General features: G+C 41.4%; 1 protein-coding gene across 1 annotated transcript in view; it reads right to left on the reverse strand.

Moving 5' to 3' along the window:
• slc30a6 (solute carrier family 30 member 6) overlaps positions 1–16,067 on the reverse strand; it is a 76,052-nt gene that overhangs the window by 36,896 nt on the left and 23,089 nt on the right. The window contains exons 5-6 of the mRNA XM_040139637.1: positions 5,084–5,126; positions 4,177–4,242 (exon numbers count right to left, since the gene is read on the reverse strand). Of these exons, the coding sequence (XP_039995571.1) occupies positions 4,177–4,242; positions 5,084–5,126 (109 nt within the window). The remainder of the gene's footprint in view (positions 1–4,176; positions 4,243–5,083; positions 5,127–16,067) is intronic.

Genomic DNA, 16,067 nt, shown 5'->3' on the forward strand with positions numbered 1-16,067 from the left:
TTTACAACGATGTGAAGTGAGACCAGGGTGTTTCCTTATGCCCTCGTTATTCATTATCTATAAAAAATAAATCTCCAAGTTTAGTTACATAAATTTTAAAATTATGAGTATAAATCTTTAAAACACAGGTGGACAAAACTAACAAAGCGCCAGTGTCAGGCCAATACACACTTGTAAACGGCTGCTGACCCCGTTACCTCATCATAAGGTCACAGGGTCGATCCTGATAAGGTCTGTGCAGGACGAGCAGCTTGATCTCAGTGAGAGGTCCGCTGGGCTCATGGGGGATAAACCTGACGTTGACTGTCAGGGATCCGATGGTCTGCCCCGCTACGTCAGCGTAATACCAGTAAACTGAGAGCTACTTCTCCGGGCTAAGTGAGGTGCATTATGGATTAATGCAAAACAGATGCGACCACATGCATGCAGAGGGGGGACGAAGGTGTTGTGAGGACACATCGATACTAAGAAAATTACATAAATAAAATAACCGACCTCAAGACAAAGGCTGCAAGTTACGCCAAGTTTCAGGTCATTTCCAAAAGTGCAGCTTTCAGTTCATCAACCATTCTGCTCCATTTGGGTTTGACTCCTACGATTTTCACCTCTACCTCACTCTTAAAACTGTTCATCCCGAAGCTCGCTGCTGTATTTATACCCTAAACCTTAATGAAAGGTGCGTCATTCAGCTGTGAGTGTGAATACAAACCACTCAGTGACAGAGTGGCAGTGGGGAGGGTCCTTTTTGAGAAAAGGGCCTTTGCGCCCCCTGTTTGGCCTGATCCCCTCCATGCTGCTGGGTCAGAGGTCACACTCTGCACTGCCAACAGCCTGGGGTTAATCCATAAGGGCGCCACATAAAAACCTCCTGTCTGCTGGATACTGACTTATATTATCATCTGTGTCTTTCCCCGTTTGGTAAATACAGCGTTTCCCACAGTGATTTACAGCGGCCGGGGTCCACGTCGCCTGAAATTAAAAATTAATACACTTATGAAATAAATACTTAAGCTTGATTAAAACGAGCAGAGGAGTTACGTAAAACAACAAATACCATGTTTTAATGAGTGATGCTTTTGGTTAGACATTTAGAAGCTAAACTGATCACCATGTGATCAGAATATGTCTAACTAAACCCAAGAGATGACTGGTGATTGGTTGATTACCTTGTACATTTGCTTGGCTGTATTTAATCGACGGGCCATGTCACAGTTTTGGGAAAAGTTGCTAAACAATTTCCTGGAGGAAATCCTGGAATAGTTTATTTCTAGCACCTGATGATGAAGATGATGATGTTTTGGGGAGAACAACATTAGATGCTGCCTTCTGTTTGAATCCGGATATAACAGTCAGGTCAGCTACACTTGATCAGCAGCAGAATTTTTGCCTTTATTAGATCATTTTCAGCAGAAATGTAGGCAGTAAACATGGAGAAAGAGAAGAGTAAGACATTCAACAAAAGACCCGAACCCAGACATTTTGGTTAATGAAGTACACGACGAGGACACCCCCCCTCAAACATTCTCTTAATGCTTAAATGAATCTTCAGATTCAAATGATGCATGGGCAGTAATGTGTGTATAAATACTTTGTGGCCGAACCTAACATGACAAGTTAAACTACAGTTTGTGACACGTAACTACACAACAGAAAAAAAAACTGTGGTGAAGTGGATCATACTAATTCCTGGAAAGACTAGTTCTACTCCTATGGGGTTTAAAGTAGTCAGAAGATGTTGCTAGTTAAATTGGGCGATCTGCGGCTAAGCCTTTGTTCTGTTACTGTCCATTAGGACACACACACAGCAACGATACACCCATGTGAACACATATACAAGCGCAGAGGCCCACAGAAAAACACATGTGGACACATGTTGATGTAAACTCAAGCACAAGCCTACACAACAACACACACCCACATAAACACACCCACACAGGCATTATGAGAGCACAGTGAAGCTGAAAAGCAGATTTCCACTTGATGAACACTCTTCCACACCTCAAGGCCAGAGGTCACCTGTCAGCTGCAAGTAAACGCTTTGGCCAGTTCACTGACAAATGCTCACATTTATCAAACTAGCTGTCTATTTGAGTTGGATGATGCTGATGTGTTTATGAGCCGTTCACCTGATCCGCACAACAGTAACAGAAGCTTTACTGTTGATGCTACATCTGCATTTACTGTGTGTGTGTGTGTGTGTGTGTGTGTGTGTTGTTTATAGGACAGCAGTGAATGAGAGCATATACGGAAAATAAACAAACACAGATGGAGCTTTGGCTGAAAAGCCTCTGATACGGATATAGACTCAGCGAGCACTTTATTAGGAACACCATACTCATTCTGGGTTCTTCCTCCGTTTGCTCTCCAAACAGCCTCAGGTCTTCGTGCCCTTTGTTCCACAAGATGTTGGAAACTTTCCTCTGAGATTCTGGTCCATGTTGACATGATTGCATCATGTCTCCATCATTTCTGATTTGATCACCTGTTCTGCCACATCCCAAGGTGTTCTACTGGATTCAGACCTGGTGACTGGGGAGGCCACTGAAGTCCACTGAACTCGCTGTCATGTTCATGAAACAAGTTTGAAACGACTTTTGCTTTGTGACATGGAGCATTATCCTGCTGGATGGAGCCATTAGAAGATGGTAAATTTTGACAATAAAGGGAAGCACATGCTCAACAACAATACTCAGACAGGCTGTGGAGTTTAGAGCATGATTGACTGGTATTAAGGAGCCCAAAGGGAGCCATAAAAGACATCCCCCGCTCCATTACACCACCACCACCAGCCTGGACTGGTGACACAAGGCAGGTTGGATCCATGGATTCATGCTGTTGATGCCAGATTCTGACCCTACCATCTGCTGCCTTAGCAGGAATCCAGATTCATCAAACCAGGCTAAGTTTCTCCAGTCTTCAGCTGTCTAGTTTTGGTGCTCCTGTGTCCACTGCATCCTCAGGTTTCTGTTCTTGGCGGACAGGGGTGGAACCTGACGTGGTCTTCTGCTGTTGTAGCTCATCCACCTCAAGGTTCAACGTGTTGTTCATCCTGAGATGCTTTTCTGCTCACCACAGTAATAAAGAGTGGCTGTCTGAGTTACCGTAGCCTTTCTGTCAGCTCAAACCAGTCTGGCCATTCTCCTCTGACCCCTCTCATCCACTAGGTGTTTCCGCCTGCAAAACTAATGCTCACTGGATGTTTTTTGTTTTTGGCTCCATTCTGAGTAAACCCTGTTGTCTGAAGGACTGTTGTGTGTGAAGATCCCAGGAGACCCAGAGTTTCTGGAATACTCAAACCAGCCCGTCTGGCACCAACGATCATGCTGCTGATGTTTGATGTGAACATAAACTGAAGCTCCTTACCTGTATCTGCAGGATTTTATATATTGCACTGCTGTCACATGATTGGCTGATTGGATATTTGCATGAATAAGCAGGTGTACAGGTGTTAGTGTAGTGCTCACTGAGTGTAGATGTCAGTTCCTGCCACAAACATATCTTATCTTTTTAATGCTTGCGAGTAGAGCTATAAAGATTAGGCAGTTAATCGACTAGTCGAAACTATTTTGATAATTGGAGAATAATTTTAGTCATTTTTTGAGCAAAAATGTCAAATATTTGTTGTTTTTAGCTTCTGAAATATGATGATTTGATGTTTCTTTGGTCACACATGATAGTAAACTGGAAATCTTTGGATTTTGGACTGTTGGTCGCACAAAACAAGACATCTGAAGATGTCACCTTGGTCTGTGGGAAATCATAACATGCATTTTTCACAATTTGATTACAATTTTATAACCAAAATTCATAATCAATTAATCAAAAAAATAATCTGCAGATGAATCGATGATGAAAATTATTGTTAGTTGGATCACTAGTTGTGATTTTTATTCAAATTAAATCACGTCTTGTAAGTTTTCTCCATTACACCATGATTTATTCAACCTACCAAAAGTTTTCAGGCTATCTTGTGTGTGTGCATTGTCAAAGTTAAGCAACACTTTAGCACATTAGTGACAACTTTGCTATGCCAAAGCGTTCATTCAAATTGTTAAAATACATTTACTCACTATGCCATTTTCTTATTGTCATCAATGCCCCTAATTACTTTCTCAGAGACTGGTCGAACTCACAGTTTAGAGTACAATATGTAACAGATTATTACGGTGAACTCACCCAAAGGAGAAGACCTGACTGGGTTTCTTCATGGTCACCCACGAGCTGATGAGACAGGTGATCAAACTGCAGGCCACAGGGAGGAGAAAGGTAAAGAAGGCAGGGTGATGGCAGGGAAAGAGAAAAGCAAGTGATTGATGGAGGGATGGGAGACACAGAAAGACACGGAGAGAAGACAGACAGGAGAGGAGCACATAAGAAGAGAGTCAGTGACAGAGACAAGTGGTAGAAAACCAAAACAGAAGCAACGGTGAGGTCAGCTAAAGTTCACTTCTTGTTTAATTTATCTTTTATTCATTATAATCTCAGAATTCATTTTTCATGACAGGAAATTTTCCATCTAACTAACAAATGCCAGCACAGCTGAGCAGACTCAGTGCTATCTCAAATCTGATTCTGTTTCCTTATCTTTCAAACTCCAAAATAAACTGTCCACATGTAATCATTTTCAATTAACACTTTCACTTAATAGATTAACTGTATATAAGAGTATAAAATATTAGATAATCTAGTCTTTAAAGTTGACTTTGTCCAAATAAATCCACAGTTTAAAGTCCAAAGAGACTCAATTTACTATCACATAAGACAAAATTAAACAGGAAATCCTCACATTTGAGATTAATCAATAGTCAAAATTGCTGCCACTAATTAATAAAGTGACCAATTTTTTCAGCTCGTTTGTAAGTGCAGTGACACCTATTCAGGTAAAATTAAAATTAAAATGTTGTAAAAACATGCCAGCATTATATATTTTTTTAATGGATAGCAGGTACACTTGCGGACATTGATCATTTATTGCATTCAGATTTGTTTCCCTCTTCAAAAACTGATGTGTACAATATTTCAGGAAACAAGGCTGATAGGAGAAAATATAGCACATGATGTTACCCAAGAAGAACACACTCACCTAAAGAGGTCGAAGATGGTGAGGTATGTGTAGGCAGTTAAGGCTGAAATGACAAAACCGAGAAACAACGACCATCACAATTCAAATAGGAGATTTAGCGTTGTAAAGACACTGTAACCGAAAGAACCAGGTTGGTTATTTGATCACAGAATTCATCATTTCAATGGTGAGGGTGAACATGATTCCAATCAGCGTAGCTTATCTACAGGACATGATTTTTATCTGCAGGCTCTAGATTAAATTGTTTGGCTGTTTTGGTTCCAACATACAGGTGCACACAGGAGCGTGTATGAAAACTTTGTCAACAATGACAAAATGATAGTGATAAAGAAATGGAAAACTTGAATAAACAGGAAAAAGGTTTCAGCTCAGGTTTCCACATTACAATCTCATATGGGAAAGTCTTTTTTTTTTTTTTTTTTTTAAACACAAACACATTCTATTAATTTGCTTGACACACTGGCTACTGGGGGTAGACACATTTAGACACACAACATATGAGAAACACCTGTAAATATAAGGCGATACAATTCAAAAGCACCACAAACAATGGCCTCCAAAAGAATCATGAAGTTGAATATACACCTCTCTAGAGGTGTATATTATAACATTATAACGTTATAACCTTCACGAGGGTCTGATTTATTGCAGGACGGTTGGAATAGACTGCATTAGATTTAACTAGGTGTAACTTAAAATCTGCTGTATATTCTTTTTTTAATTTACTGATTTGCTAGAGGAGGTTTGTTTTTCTTTTATTAAAGTATACTATGTAGTTTTGTAAGGTAATTGTAATATATTGTAGCAATGCCAGTGTCCTGAAAACAACAGGAAGTTAGTTATGGCGGTTTGTAGTTTCTATCCACTGCTGTTACGTGAATATTAGGAGAGAAGACAGAAAGCTGGTGGCACTAATTCTCCAGTTCTCCGCAATTTAAAACAAGACAGAAATATAAGGCACATGAGTCAGTCTAAAGAGACTTTAAATAGATAGAGGGTACGGTCTAGTCCTGCTCTGTATGAAAAGTGCCCTGAGATAACTTCTGTTATGATTTGGCGCTGTATAAATATATTTGAATGGAATTGAATTGAACTGGACTGATTGGAACAGTCTCCTTATCACTCCGCACAGATCTGATGTTTTCATCTGCCACTGTTTTGAGTCTCTTCAGTGGACGTTAAAGTCATATGCTTCATATACGGCATGATTTATTCGCTAAATCTGTTTCCATTGCACTTTGTCGTACTTTGTTTTTCTCAATACACCAACTTTCCCACCCCAGCCAAGCGCAATAAGTTCTATCAATAAACTTTTGATATCTCTCTCTCTCTCTTTTTTTTTTTTTTAAATTTCCAGAATTTCCCCTCGGCTTTTTTTTTAAATTCACAAATCAAAAACGCATAAAAACAGGTGGATGGAAACTCACCTTGTGACACAGATTTGATAGACATATTTTATATCTAATTTGACTTTCGCAACCTCACATATTCATTTATGAATTTTAAAGCAGAGGCAGGCACAATCTGTACAGATCTGGATACTAGACGCCGGGTCGGAACAGGGCCTTAGTTAGCCGTCGAGTCAGACAGTCAAGACAGACAATTACTTGACACGGCAGTTTGCCGACAAGCTTGTCTGCTAGCCACTGAGTTGGTCATTCATTTTTTCAACTGAGTCAATCACCTGGACACAAAGTTAGCAGCCAGTCAGCCGCCAGGTAAACTGAAGAGACAGTTAGCCAGTTAGCAGGCCAATTAGTTAGTCAGCCAACAAGCCAATAAACTAATCAGTCAGTTAACCAGCCTGCTAAAGAGAGATTCTAACTGGCCTGGCTTTAATACTCACTCCCAACCTGCCCGTCTCTCTGTCTGTCTTTCTGCCTGTCTGCTTGACAGTCCGTCTTTCTGCCTGTGTGTCTGCCTTAATGCCTTCCAACCAGCTTTCTGTAATCAGGCTCTGCTGTGGGGGATGTGGAGAGCGGATTAGAGCGGCTTTGTGCTGAGAGGAACATTTTGTTTCCCCACCACCGGCGTCCATGTTGGCCAACCTGACGCCATGTAATCCTGACAGAGAGGCCTGCGGCAAGGACCCAGAGAGACAGATGAAAAGAGAGACACACGAACGGAGAGAGAGAGACAGGCAGGAGGACTGACACTGAGTGACAGGTCGACGGCCAGGGAGAGAGAGAGGAGAGGCTAAGAGGCAGACGGATGGACAGAGATCGAGGCAGATAGACAGGCAGAGAGAGAGAGAGGTGAGAAGGCAGATAGACAGGATGATGGACACGTAGACGGACAGGCCGATAGAGCGAAAGTGAAGGGGTGAGACAGAGAGTGAGAAACAACCCCCAACATTGGTGAAAGAGAAATAGGTTGTGGGAGGAAAATATCTTTGAGAGCCTGAAACTACAAACTAGGGAATAAACCGAAGCACGCAATGACATTTTACAACAAGATGTATATGAAAAGTGAAAATAATATGAACTCACTATGAATATCGTTTAATTACCGGAATTAACAAGGCAAAATGTTTACATTCAACTTAATGTCACTGATTGTTCAATGAATGCAACTGAGCTGGAAGAATTTAAAGACACACACCCCTTTCTGTTTATTTGACAGCAATTTAACAGGTCAGTCTCATGTCTGAATAAGCAGCCTCGTCAAAAGTCACAACGGCAACACAGAACAAGTTAGAATGGATACAGTCCCATTGACAGGCAGGCACACACAAGTTTACGAAGCACTGACGTCAGACATTTTTACGTATAGTGTGGTTACCGATCACTACGGCGCTAGGAAGTGACGCTTACAAAGCTGCGAACCTAGTCCCAGATATCATTCGGAAGCAGCAGGTTTGACTGCCAAGAAGGAACTGTTTTGGATTTTTTGGATAACAACACCGGTGAAAATATTTGGCAAAGGGGCTGGAAATTGGTCCGACACCATGATCAGAGAGCTGCTCTCCCTTCACGCCGAGGACCAGATAACCAGGATTAAGGACGGCATCTTAATCAAATAAAGTCATCTGCCTACATGCCATAGCTGGTGAGCTACCAATCTACCTAGATACAGCACCAGAAAGACGGCGACAAGTATGGCTGAGTTTCAGTACAAGTCAGTACAGGATGTTGTATGCTGAGTGAATAATAACTCCCTATTTCTTGATCACCGTAAAAAAGTGAAGTTAAAAGCTCCTGTGTCAACTGAAAAAGCGTCAGCAGAATGGACCCGTTACTCGCGACTAGTTGTTTAGGCCAAAACAAAATACCCCTGTTAAAACAGAAATCAGCTAACGTGAACCTGACGCCAAATTTAATGAATGGTATAAAACAAAATGGCTATTCAGGTTGATGATCAGGTTACATACTAGGCACGTAAAGTCAGGATACGTAAGGATCAGCTGCTTCAATTTGAGCCCGTTTTTGGATCTGTCTCTGGAGTCTCCTGATTTTATTAAAGTACACAACTAAATAGCTGAAATACTCCTTTAAGTAATAGTATGAGTAGTATTAGAATTAGAAACAACTAAAATGCACTCAAGTATCATATAAAGTAATTATGAATTCTGGTTCCCTATCAGACGTGAAGGTTATGCTCTGACATCATGGCTGGTTGAATAAATCCTCCAATGTCTTTTACCTGCTTTTAACTTTCAGTCATGTAAAAATGTCACTGTGGTATCACAGTAAAAGAAAGCTGTTGTGCAAAATTGCTCAAGAGATGCTGCAAAGTGGATAAGATATTTTGGACTTGCAAGTTTTTTTTTTAAAAGAACAGTGACATTTTTTTTTCATCACCTATTGATAACTGTAGAATGTTAACATGCTTAGCAGCAAAGTGGAGTCAAATGTAAATTATTTCCCTCTGAAATGTAGACAACAGAAAATATAAGGTCTCCGAGTTATCACAACCGATTCATTACGTTGCACTGAAAATCCTAACTTCATTTATCAGTTGAATCATTTTACTACCTAAAGTTCTCTGCACTGTTTGAAATCCATTTTTCTTACGCTGTTACTTTGATATGTAGCAGCTCATCTCCCCACAGGGATCAGTGAGGGTTGATGTCGTCTTGTTGTGTTGAATTAAAAGCAGCAGACAATAAAAGCAATAACAATACAAACGCTGACATCACAGTGACCCTGAAACAGGCCGGACCGGATCGATACCTGGGCTGAAATTTCCCCTCGCTGTGCTTGGATAGGTTTACATATAGACCGCAACACACACGCACACACATACACAGAACCTGGCTCAGTTCTTTTAGAAATCTCCTGCTTACAAACACTGACACCCAGAGGACATGAGGATGTGATACCGGAGCAACAAACAGAGCGGACGGGACGTTATTCATCTGTAACACACACACACACACTGACACTCACACTCACACTCACTAAAAAGTGCTGGATATATGATATTCCCGTTAAGCACAACTACAAAAACACAAAACATAAAATAATGCGGACAAAACATGACAAAACACATGAAAGACACACACACATTTCAACACGTGTACAGACACAAAGACCCACAAACACACACACAGTTGCCCCACAGGACCTGAACTCGATACCCAGAACAGAATGAGGGATTCAAATCCTTGTGTTAGTTTTTAGAAAGGATCAATAGAGGAGAGGAGAGGGAGTTTGTCAGACCACTCACTCATTGCTTTCTTCTTTTCTTACACGATTTTCAATCCCTTTAGCTTCATTTTATGTTGTCATTCCCTTTATCTTTCACTGTCTTCTTTCTTTTATTCCTTCTGCTTTCCATTTCCTTTAAAACAGCTACAATGGGAGGAAAGATGGAGAAGAACAAGAAGTAAGGAAGGAAGGAAGGAAGGAAGGAAAGAAGGAAAGCATGAGGATTTAAATAGGAAGGAAGGATGAGGCAGAAGGGAAGGAAGGAAGCGAGGGATGGATAGACAGATGAGAGAGGAGAAATACGAGCAGGAGGATGAATATTTAATGGTGTCTGCAGAAGAGCAGCCCAAACACACACACACACACACACACACACACACACACACACACACACTTATCAGCAGAGTAAAGTAAAAGAAACCTAATTTGCTATGGGGCTACATAATGAATCAAAACCATGAATTCAAGTCTCAGTGGTATGTCACTCAAATTTGTCAAGCAAGATGATCTATTGCATCAAAGCAAGCGCTCCTAATTCCTGCCTCAATCACTCTGATAAATGACAAGACTGCAACACTGCAACAGACCAGGTAATGGACCGAGAACAGGCAGAGGAGAAACCAACTAAAACTAGTCTATTTTAGAGAGACTGAAGAACGTGGTGAAAGACGGGATGTAAATTTGTCCAGTGCTGATTCTGATCGAAAGCATCGTGCTCTTCTTGTGTTTGGAAAAACATGTCATACTCTCTGTTTGTTAGGGGGTTTATAGATGACCCTGTGATTTCCCATCACTGCAGTGTGTAAATGCTACGAAGGAAAACTTTTTGCACACAGTCTTAATCAGCAACTCCAGCATGTTCTTTACATGATTGTTTGAAGGATGCACATTTCTCGATTGCTTCCACGTGTTTTGGCATATTTCTGTTTACTTCTTGCTTTGAGGAAATTTTACATCACGGGTTCTAATGCTTCACAGGTACTACTAGAAATCAAAATTTCAAGCTATCAAGCTATCAATCAAAAACAGACAATCGAATTCTTGAGAATCAAACACATCGACTGCATCACATGGCAGCGCATCATATGATGTCTGTAGTAGAGGTCTTCACGTCCAAAATGGTGGCCCCAACCCGAAAAAAACCCTTAGGAAAATCTACCCCAACCACACGGGCATAAATTAGACCCGATTAAATTGCTTATGTGCTTCAAAGAGTAATTTATATAATTAAAATTACTATTTTCCCTTCCAGCACCAATAATAAAACTTTAGCCAACTGGATGATACTGTAGATAAGACAGAAGGTAAAAATGTACCAACAACTTTAATATCTGTTAATCAAATTCCAAATAATATTTGTCATACAACAAAATAATTATGTTACTGAATTTCTACACAAATTGCCAATTTTGAGAGAGAGAGAGAGAGAGAGAGAGAGAGAGAGAGAGAGAGAGCCAGAGAGAGAGAGAGAGAGAGAGAGAGAGAGAGAGAGAGAGCCAGAGAGAGAGAGAGAGAGAGAGAGAGAGCCAGAGAGAGCCAGAGAGAGAGAGAGAGAGAGAGAGAGAGAGAGAGAGAGAGAGAGCCAGAGAGAGAGAGAGAGAGAGAGCCAGAGAGAGAGAGAGAGAGAGAGAGAGAGAGAGAGAGAGCCAGAGAGAGAGAGAGAGAGAGAGAGAGAGCCAGAGAGAGAGAGAGAGAGAGAGAGAGAGAGAGAGAGAGAGAGGGAGGTGTAGGGGAGGAGGAAAGCAGCCAACATGCTGCTGTGGGAGAGGCAGCTAAAGAAAGAAGCAACAGGTGACACAGAGACTGAGCTGCATATTGTTCAGTTATTTATTTGTCACAAAGTAAATATATATAAAAAAAAAAAAAAACAAACACCTTTTACAGTATAGAGTATTATTTAATAATAATGAGCTGTTTTCAGGTAAAGACAAGAAGTCTGATATTGTTCATTTTCTGGTTGGCCTTAAACAACGGCACAAGCAAACAGACACACACACAGACTCAGGAGCTCGATGTGCTAACCACAGCAAATAGCAGCTTAGTGTCACTGGTTCCGGTAAAGAGTAAACTGAGACCCAGAACACACACACACACACACACACGCAGAGCGGGTCGTGGTGTCAGGTCAGCTCTTGTGTGCTGCAGATGTAAACTAAAAGCTTCTATCGAACACCTCTACTGCTGCGGTGAGGAATATCCCCAGGGAGGAGGCAGACGAGGGGGAGGCAGCGGAGGGAGTGAAAGGACAAAGGACGGGGACGGGACACTGAGGTGAGGACGGAGAGAAGGGGAGGAACAGACCGACCAGAGGGCGAAGGATGGAGGATGGAGTGATATAAGGGGAGGAGGAGAAAGATGAAGGGGGCTGGGAACGCTGCCAAGCGCTGACGCTGCTGATCACCGAGGGAGAAACATGAGACTGGACCTGAGGGGTACACGTACACAACCAAGATTACACACCTGACAGACGGTGGCTACGCTGCACTTTGTTGATTTGACGATCTGTTGTTATCCAGGTCATGTCAATAAAATGGGGGACATGAGCTGAATGAAGTCATTTTTGGGTACAAATGACTGAGTTACTTCGGATCACAGACGTATCCTGAGCCTGTGAAGTAGCAGTTATTAAGTTCAGTTAGTTATACTATTTATTGTGTCACGCACATACAAGTGCCCACCCCACATGGACTTGTACTGAATGAATAAGTTCCTACCTATGACATTAAAACACAAACGAACTGTGTGTCCTCTCCCAAGGTGCACAGATAAACCTGCCACAACAAGGTTCCCGTCCTACAACACAACCAGTTCTTTTTTTAAACCTTCGAACCAGGAGAACTCGTCATATAGCAGCAAGGTGTATGATGCAATGAAATGAAATGAACTACAAAATGTACTTTGGCACCAGTCTTTCCTGAATCACATTATAACGTCGCACCTCGTCAGGGAGACTTCAGTATCTATACTGTTTAGGATTGTAGCCATCATCAGACCCCCCCTCCTTATACATAAAGAATAATTTGCAATTAGGGATTTTACAGGATGGTTTGGGATGAGAGCAGTTACTCATCGGAGGTAATAATTTATTAATAGCCTTCTCCTCTAACTCTCACTGGGATCTATATATGTCAAAGGTTGTTAGAAACACACGCTGTACGAGGAGGCACACATACACAAAAACAAGCATGTCTACAAATGGTTAACACACACATACACACTCCCTGTTGAACGTGGCCCGCACACGCAGCTTGTCATCCTCAGATGTGACAAGCTGGTTCTGTCGATATGAAACCTGACCGAAGCTCCACTGCGTCCACTTATGAGGTAAAACAGATTCTCGTATCTCCACGTGGGATTTTTGAGAGGCAGCTGGCAGTGATATGTTAAACCAAACACACCCCGGCCCACCCCGTCTTAATGCCCCTTGTACCCTGACCCTGGACCCTGCAGACCCCCCCGCTGATGATAATCAATGTAACAACATCTGTTAAGACAAAACTGCCATCATGACATTAAGTACTGGTATGTTGAGGGCGATCCTGCTGAGCTGGCCCTGGGTTTATCAAGTTTCAGAACAAGATACGGCCAAAAATTCTCAGACTGATGGAAACTTGGTCCCAGGCTTAGGAATAAAAGCATTTTATCAACAGTCTTATCCTGGGTAATGACTCCCGATTTCAGCCGATATCTGAGGAGCTCCAGAGGTGCACTAACCTCAGCTGCTGAGCGGTTTAACAGCAGTGGTCGAACCTTCAGCGGTTGAACTTCTTACCCCAATCTGTGATTTAGAACCGTACTCCAGGGTCTATCGGTACATCGTGACAACACTGTTTGGGTGTGTGTACGAGTGCAACCAAAACACACCTCGGGCCACATCCCACCACGACCATTGCTGACACTCGGCGTAGTCAGAGAGTGGGCCGGGCAAAGGTCCCATTCATTTGATTAATTCGAACATTTTCTGCAGAACTTTTTCATCAAATAGTAACATATGAGACAGCTGGTTAAATTAACTGCCACGTAGACTGTAACATGATTAGCTGTATGCACAGCCACCACAGGGCTGATCGGCAAAACCGCTAGTGAACTAGCAGTTTGCCGTTAGCAGGGAGACTTCATAAAAGCACTAACATATAAATGGAATAATGTGATGTTTAAAAAATATATACATAACAATGACTGCCTTGCAAGTGGTGCAGTTCTTTCATTATTTTTGTGCAACTTTTTTGTACACGTAAACCTAAAATATAAAGCAATTAATATATTTCTGCATTTTTTTTCCAGAAAAAAAAAAGCGAATCGATTCCAAACTTGTAAAAAAAAAAAAAAAAAAATTAAGATTTCCATTTTTTACCATGTTGTCCAGCCTGAGTCGGAGGGGCAAAAGATTTCAACCAGAGAGAAGAGCGAAACACTGCTTTTAAGCTTTTAGACTGTTAAATAAGACATTAGAAGATGTTTTTTCCCACTAGTTTTTGACATTTTATAAACAAAAAACGGTCATAAATCGACAATAAAAATTAAAATGATCATAAGCCCCAAGTGTTTTGCAGTGGAATGTCCCTTTAACGGTGGGATCCCATGGGAGCAGATTCACAGACATCATCAGTGTATTTAGGTGATCGAGTCATACAGAGAGCAAAGCAGATGTTGTGGCTGTTTGGGGAGTAAGAGGAAAACACACACACACACACACACACACACACACACACACACACACACAACACACACACACACACACAACACACACGGTTACTGTGAGTGTGCGTTGGCTGTACCAAAGGCCCTATGGGACGAACTGCTTCACCAGCTGTGTTCTGACACACAGGAACACCAAGACCCTGGGGACAACACACACACACACACACACACACACACACACACACACACACACACACACACACACACACACACACAGATCACACACGTTGGTCTTTTTATAGTTGTGAGGACACTCATTGAGATAATACATTCCCGGGCCCCTTACCCTGACCTTAACCTAAACCTGATTCTAACCTGAACCCTAAAACCAGGTCTGAACCCTCAAACAGCCTTTTGAAGCTGTGAGGACCAGACAAAATGTCCTCACAACGATGGTTTCAAACCAAAAAGAATTTGTCCACACAACCATAGAAATATGTGCACATACGCACGTAATCTCTGGATGAGAAACAAACAAACAAACAGACGGATGTGCACACAAACACTGCGTCGAGGCAAAACACAGCAGAGCGGACAAATATTTAAAGATTGAAAAAAAACAAAAAGAAGACAACCCTTCTTCACGTTATCTATTTTTTTATCAAAAGTCTGTGTTTTCATACTCAGATATTATACTGACATTCTGAGTGTGAATAATTACAGTTGTACAATTAATTCTGTTGTCTTTTATTTGTGTAATTTTTTAATTAAAAACTATTGTTTTCGCTTCCTTACAGTCCATCATCTATTCTCATGTCACAAAGCACAGCAATACAAAAATACCTTATGGAAATGACATATACAGTATAAGAACAGATACAGTACACCGGTTACTGGAATTTCAAATTCTGCAAATTTACAAATTCTGGGCTGTTTTGAATTCAGCAATATCACTTCGTTTGCCTGTATATTTTTTAAGTGTATATTTTGTTTTTAATTCTAAAATAAAATTGTCCCTCTCTCTCTTTTAGCTACTATCTCTCACCTATTTTGTGAGCCAAAAATGAAAAATTTATATGTAACAACAGTACACAAACATATCTCCCAACTTCAACACGAACACACACACACACACTTTTTCTCCTAACACTGGTGCAGTCGATGAGGAGGAGAAAACTGAAGAGGAGAACAGAAGCAGAGAGGAGAGGAGGAGTCGGATGATGGGCAGGCGGAGGAGGAGGCGTGTTTATTCGTCTGTGGAACAGACACTTGACCTGGTTTCTCAGCGCTGCTCTGGGCCGAAAAACAGCTGGAGACGCACACACGCACACACACACACACACACTCAGGGATTCACACGTGTACACTCAGGCAGTCAAATAAACAGAGAGATACAATTCACTACAGCCTACCGATAATTCAATACTATTATTTATTGACTTTGTGATGTACTGTCATGTTTCTGTTACAAAAAATGACTTTCATTTGTGCTGATATTCCATTATTTTTTGCTTGTGCTGTGAAATACTGGATTCATTTTAGGCCATATCCTGTGATGAGGAGTCACGAGTAGATATTATTCATTTTAGGATCAAAAACCCAAATGGGAAGTGCCGTCTTAGAGCACTGCCAGCAGTGGAAACAAAAAATGTGAGGTTCTTCCTGAGACTTGGGCTAGAGTGAAGATCCTGGGA

The sequence above is a fragment of the Xiphias gladius genome, chromosome 11 (genome assembly GCF_016859285.1).
Source record: "Xiphias gladius isolate SHS-SW01 ecotype Sanya breed wild chromosome 11, ASM1685928v1, whole genome shotgun sequence".
In the NCBI taxonomy this organism is placed as follows: Eukaryota; Metazoa; Chordata; class Actinopteri; order Istiophoriformes; family Xiphiidae; genus Xiphias; species Xiphias gladius.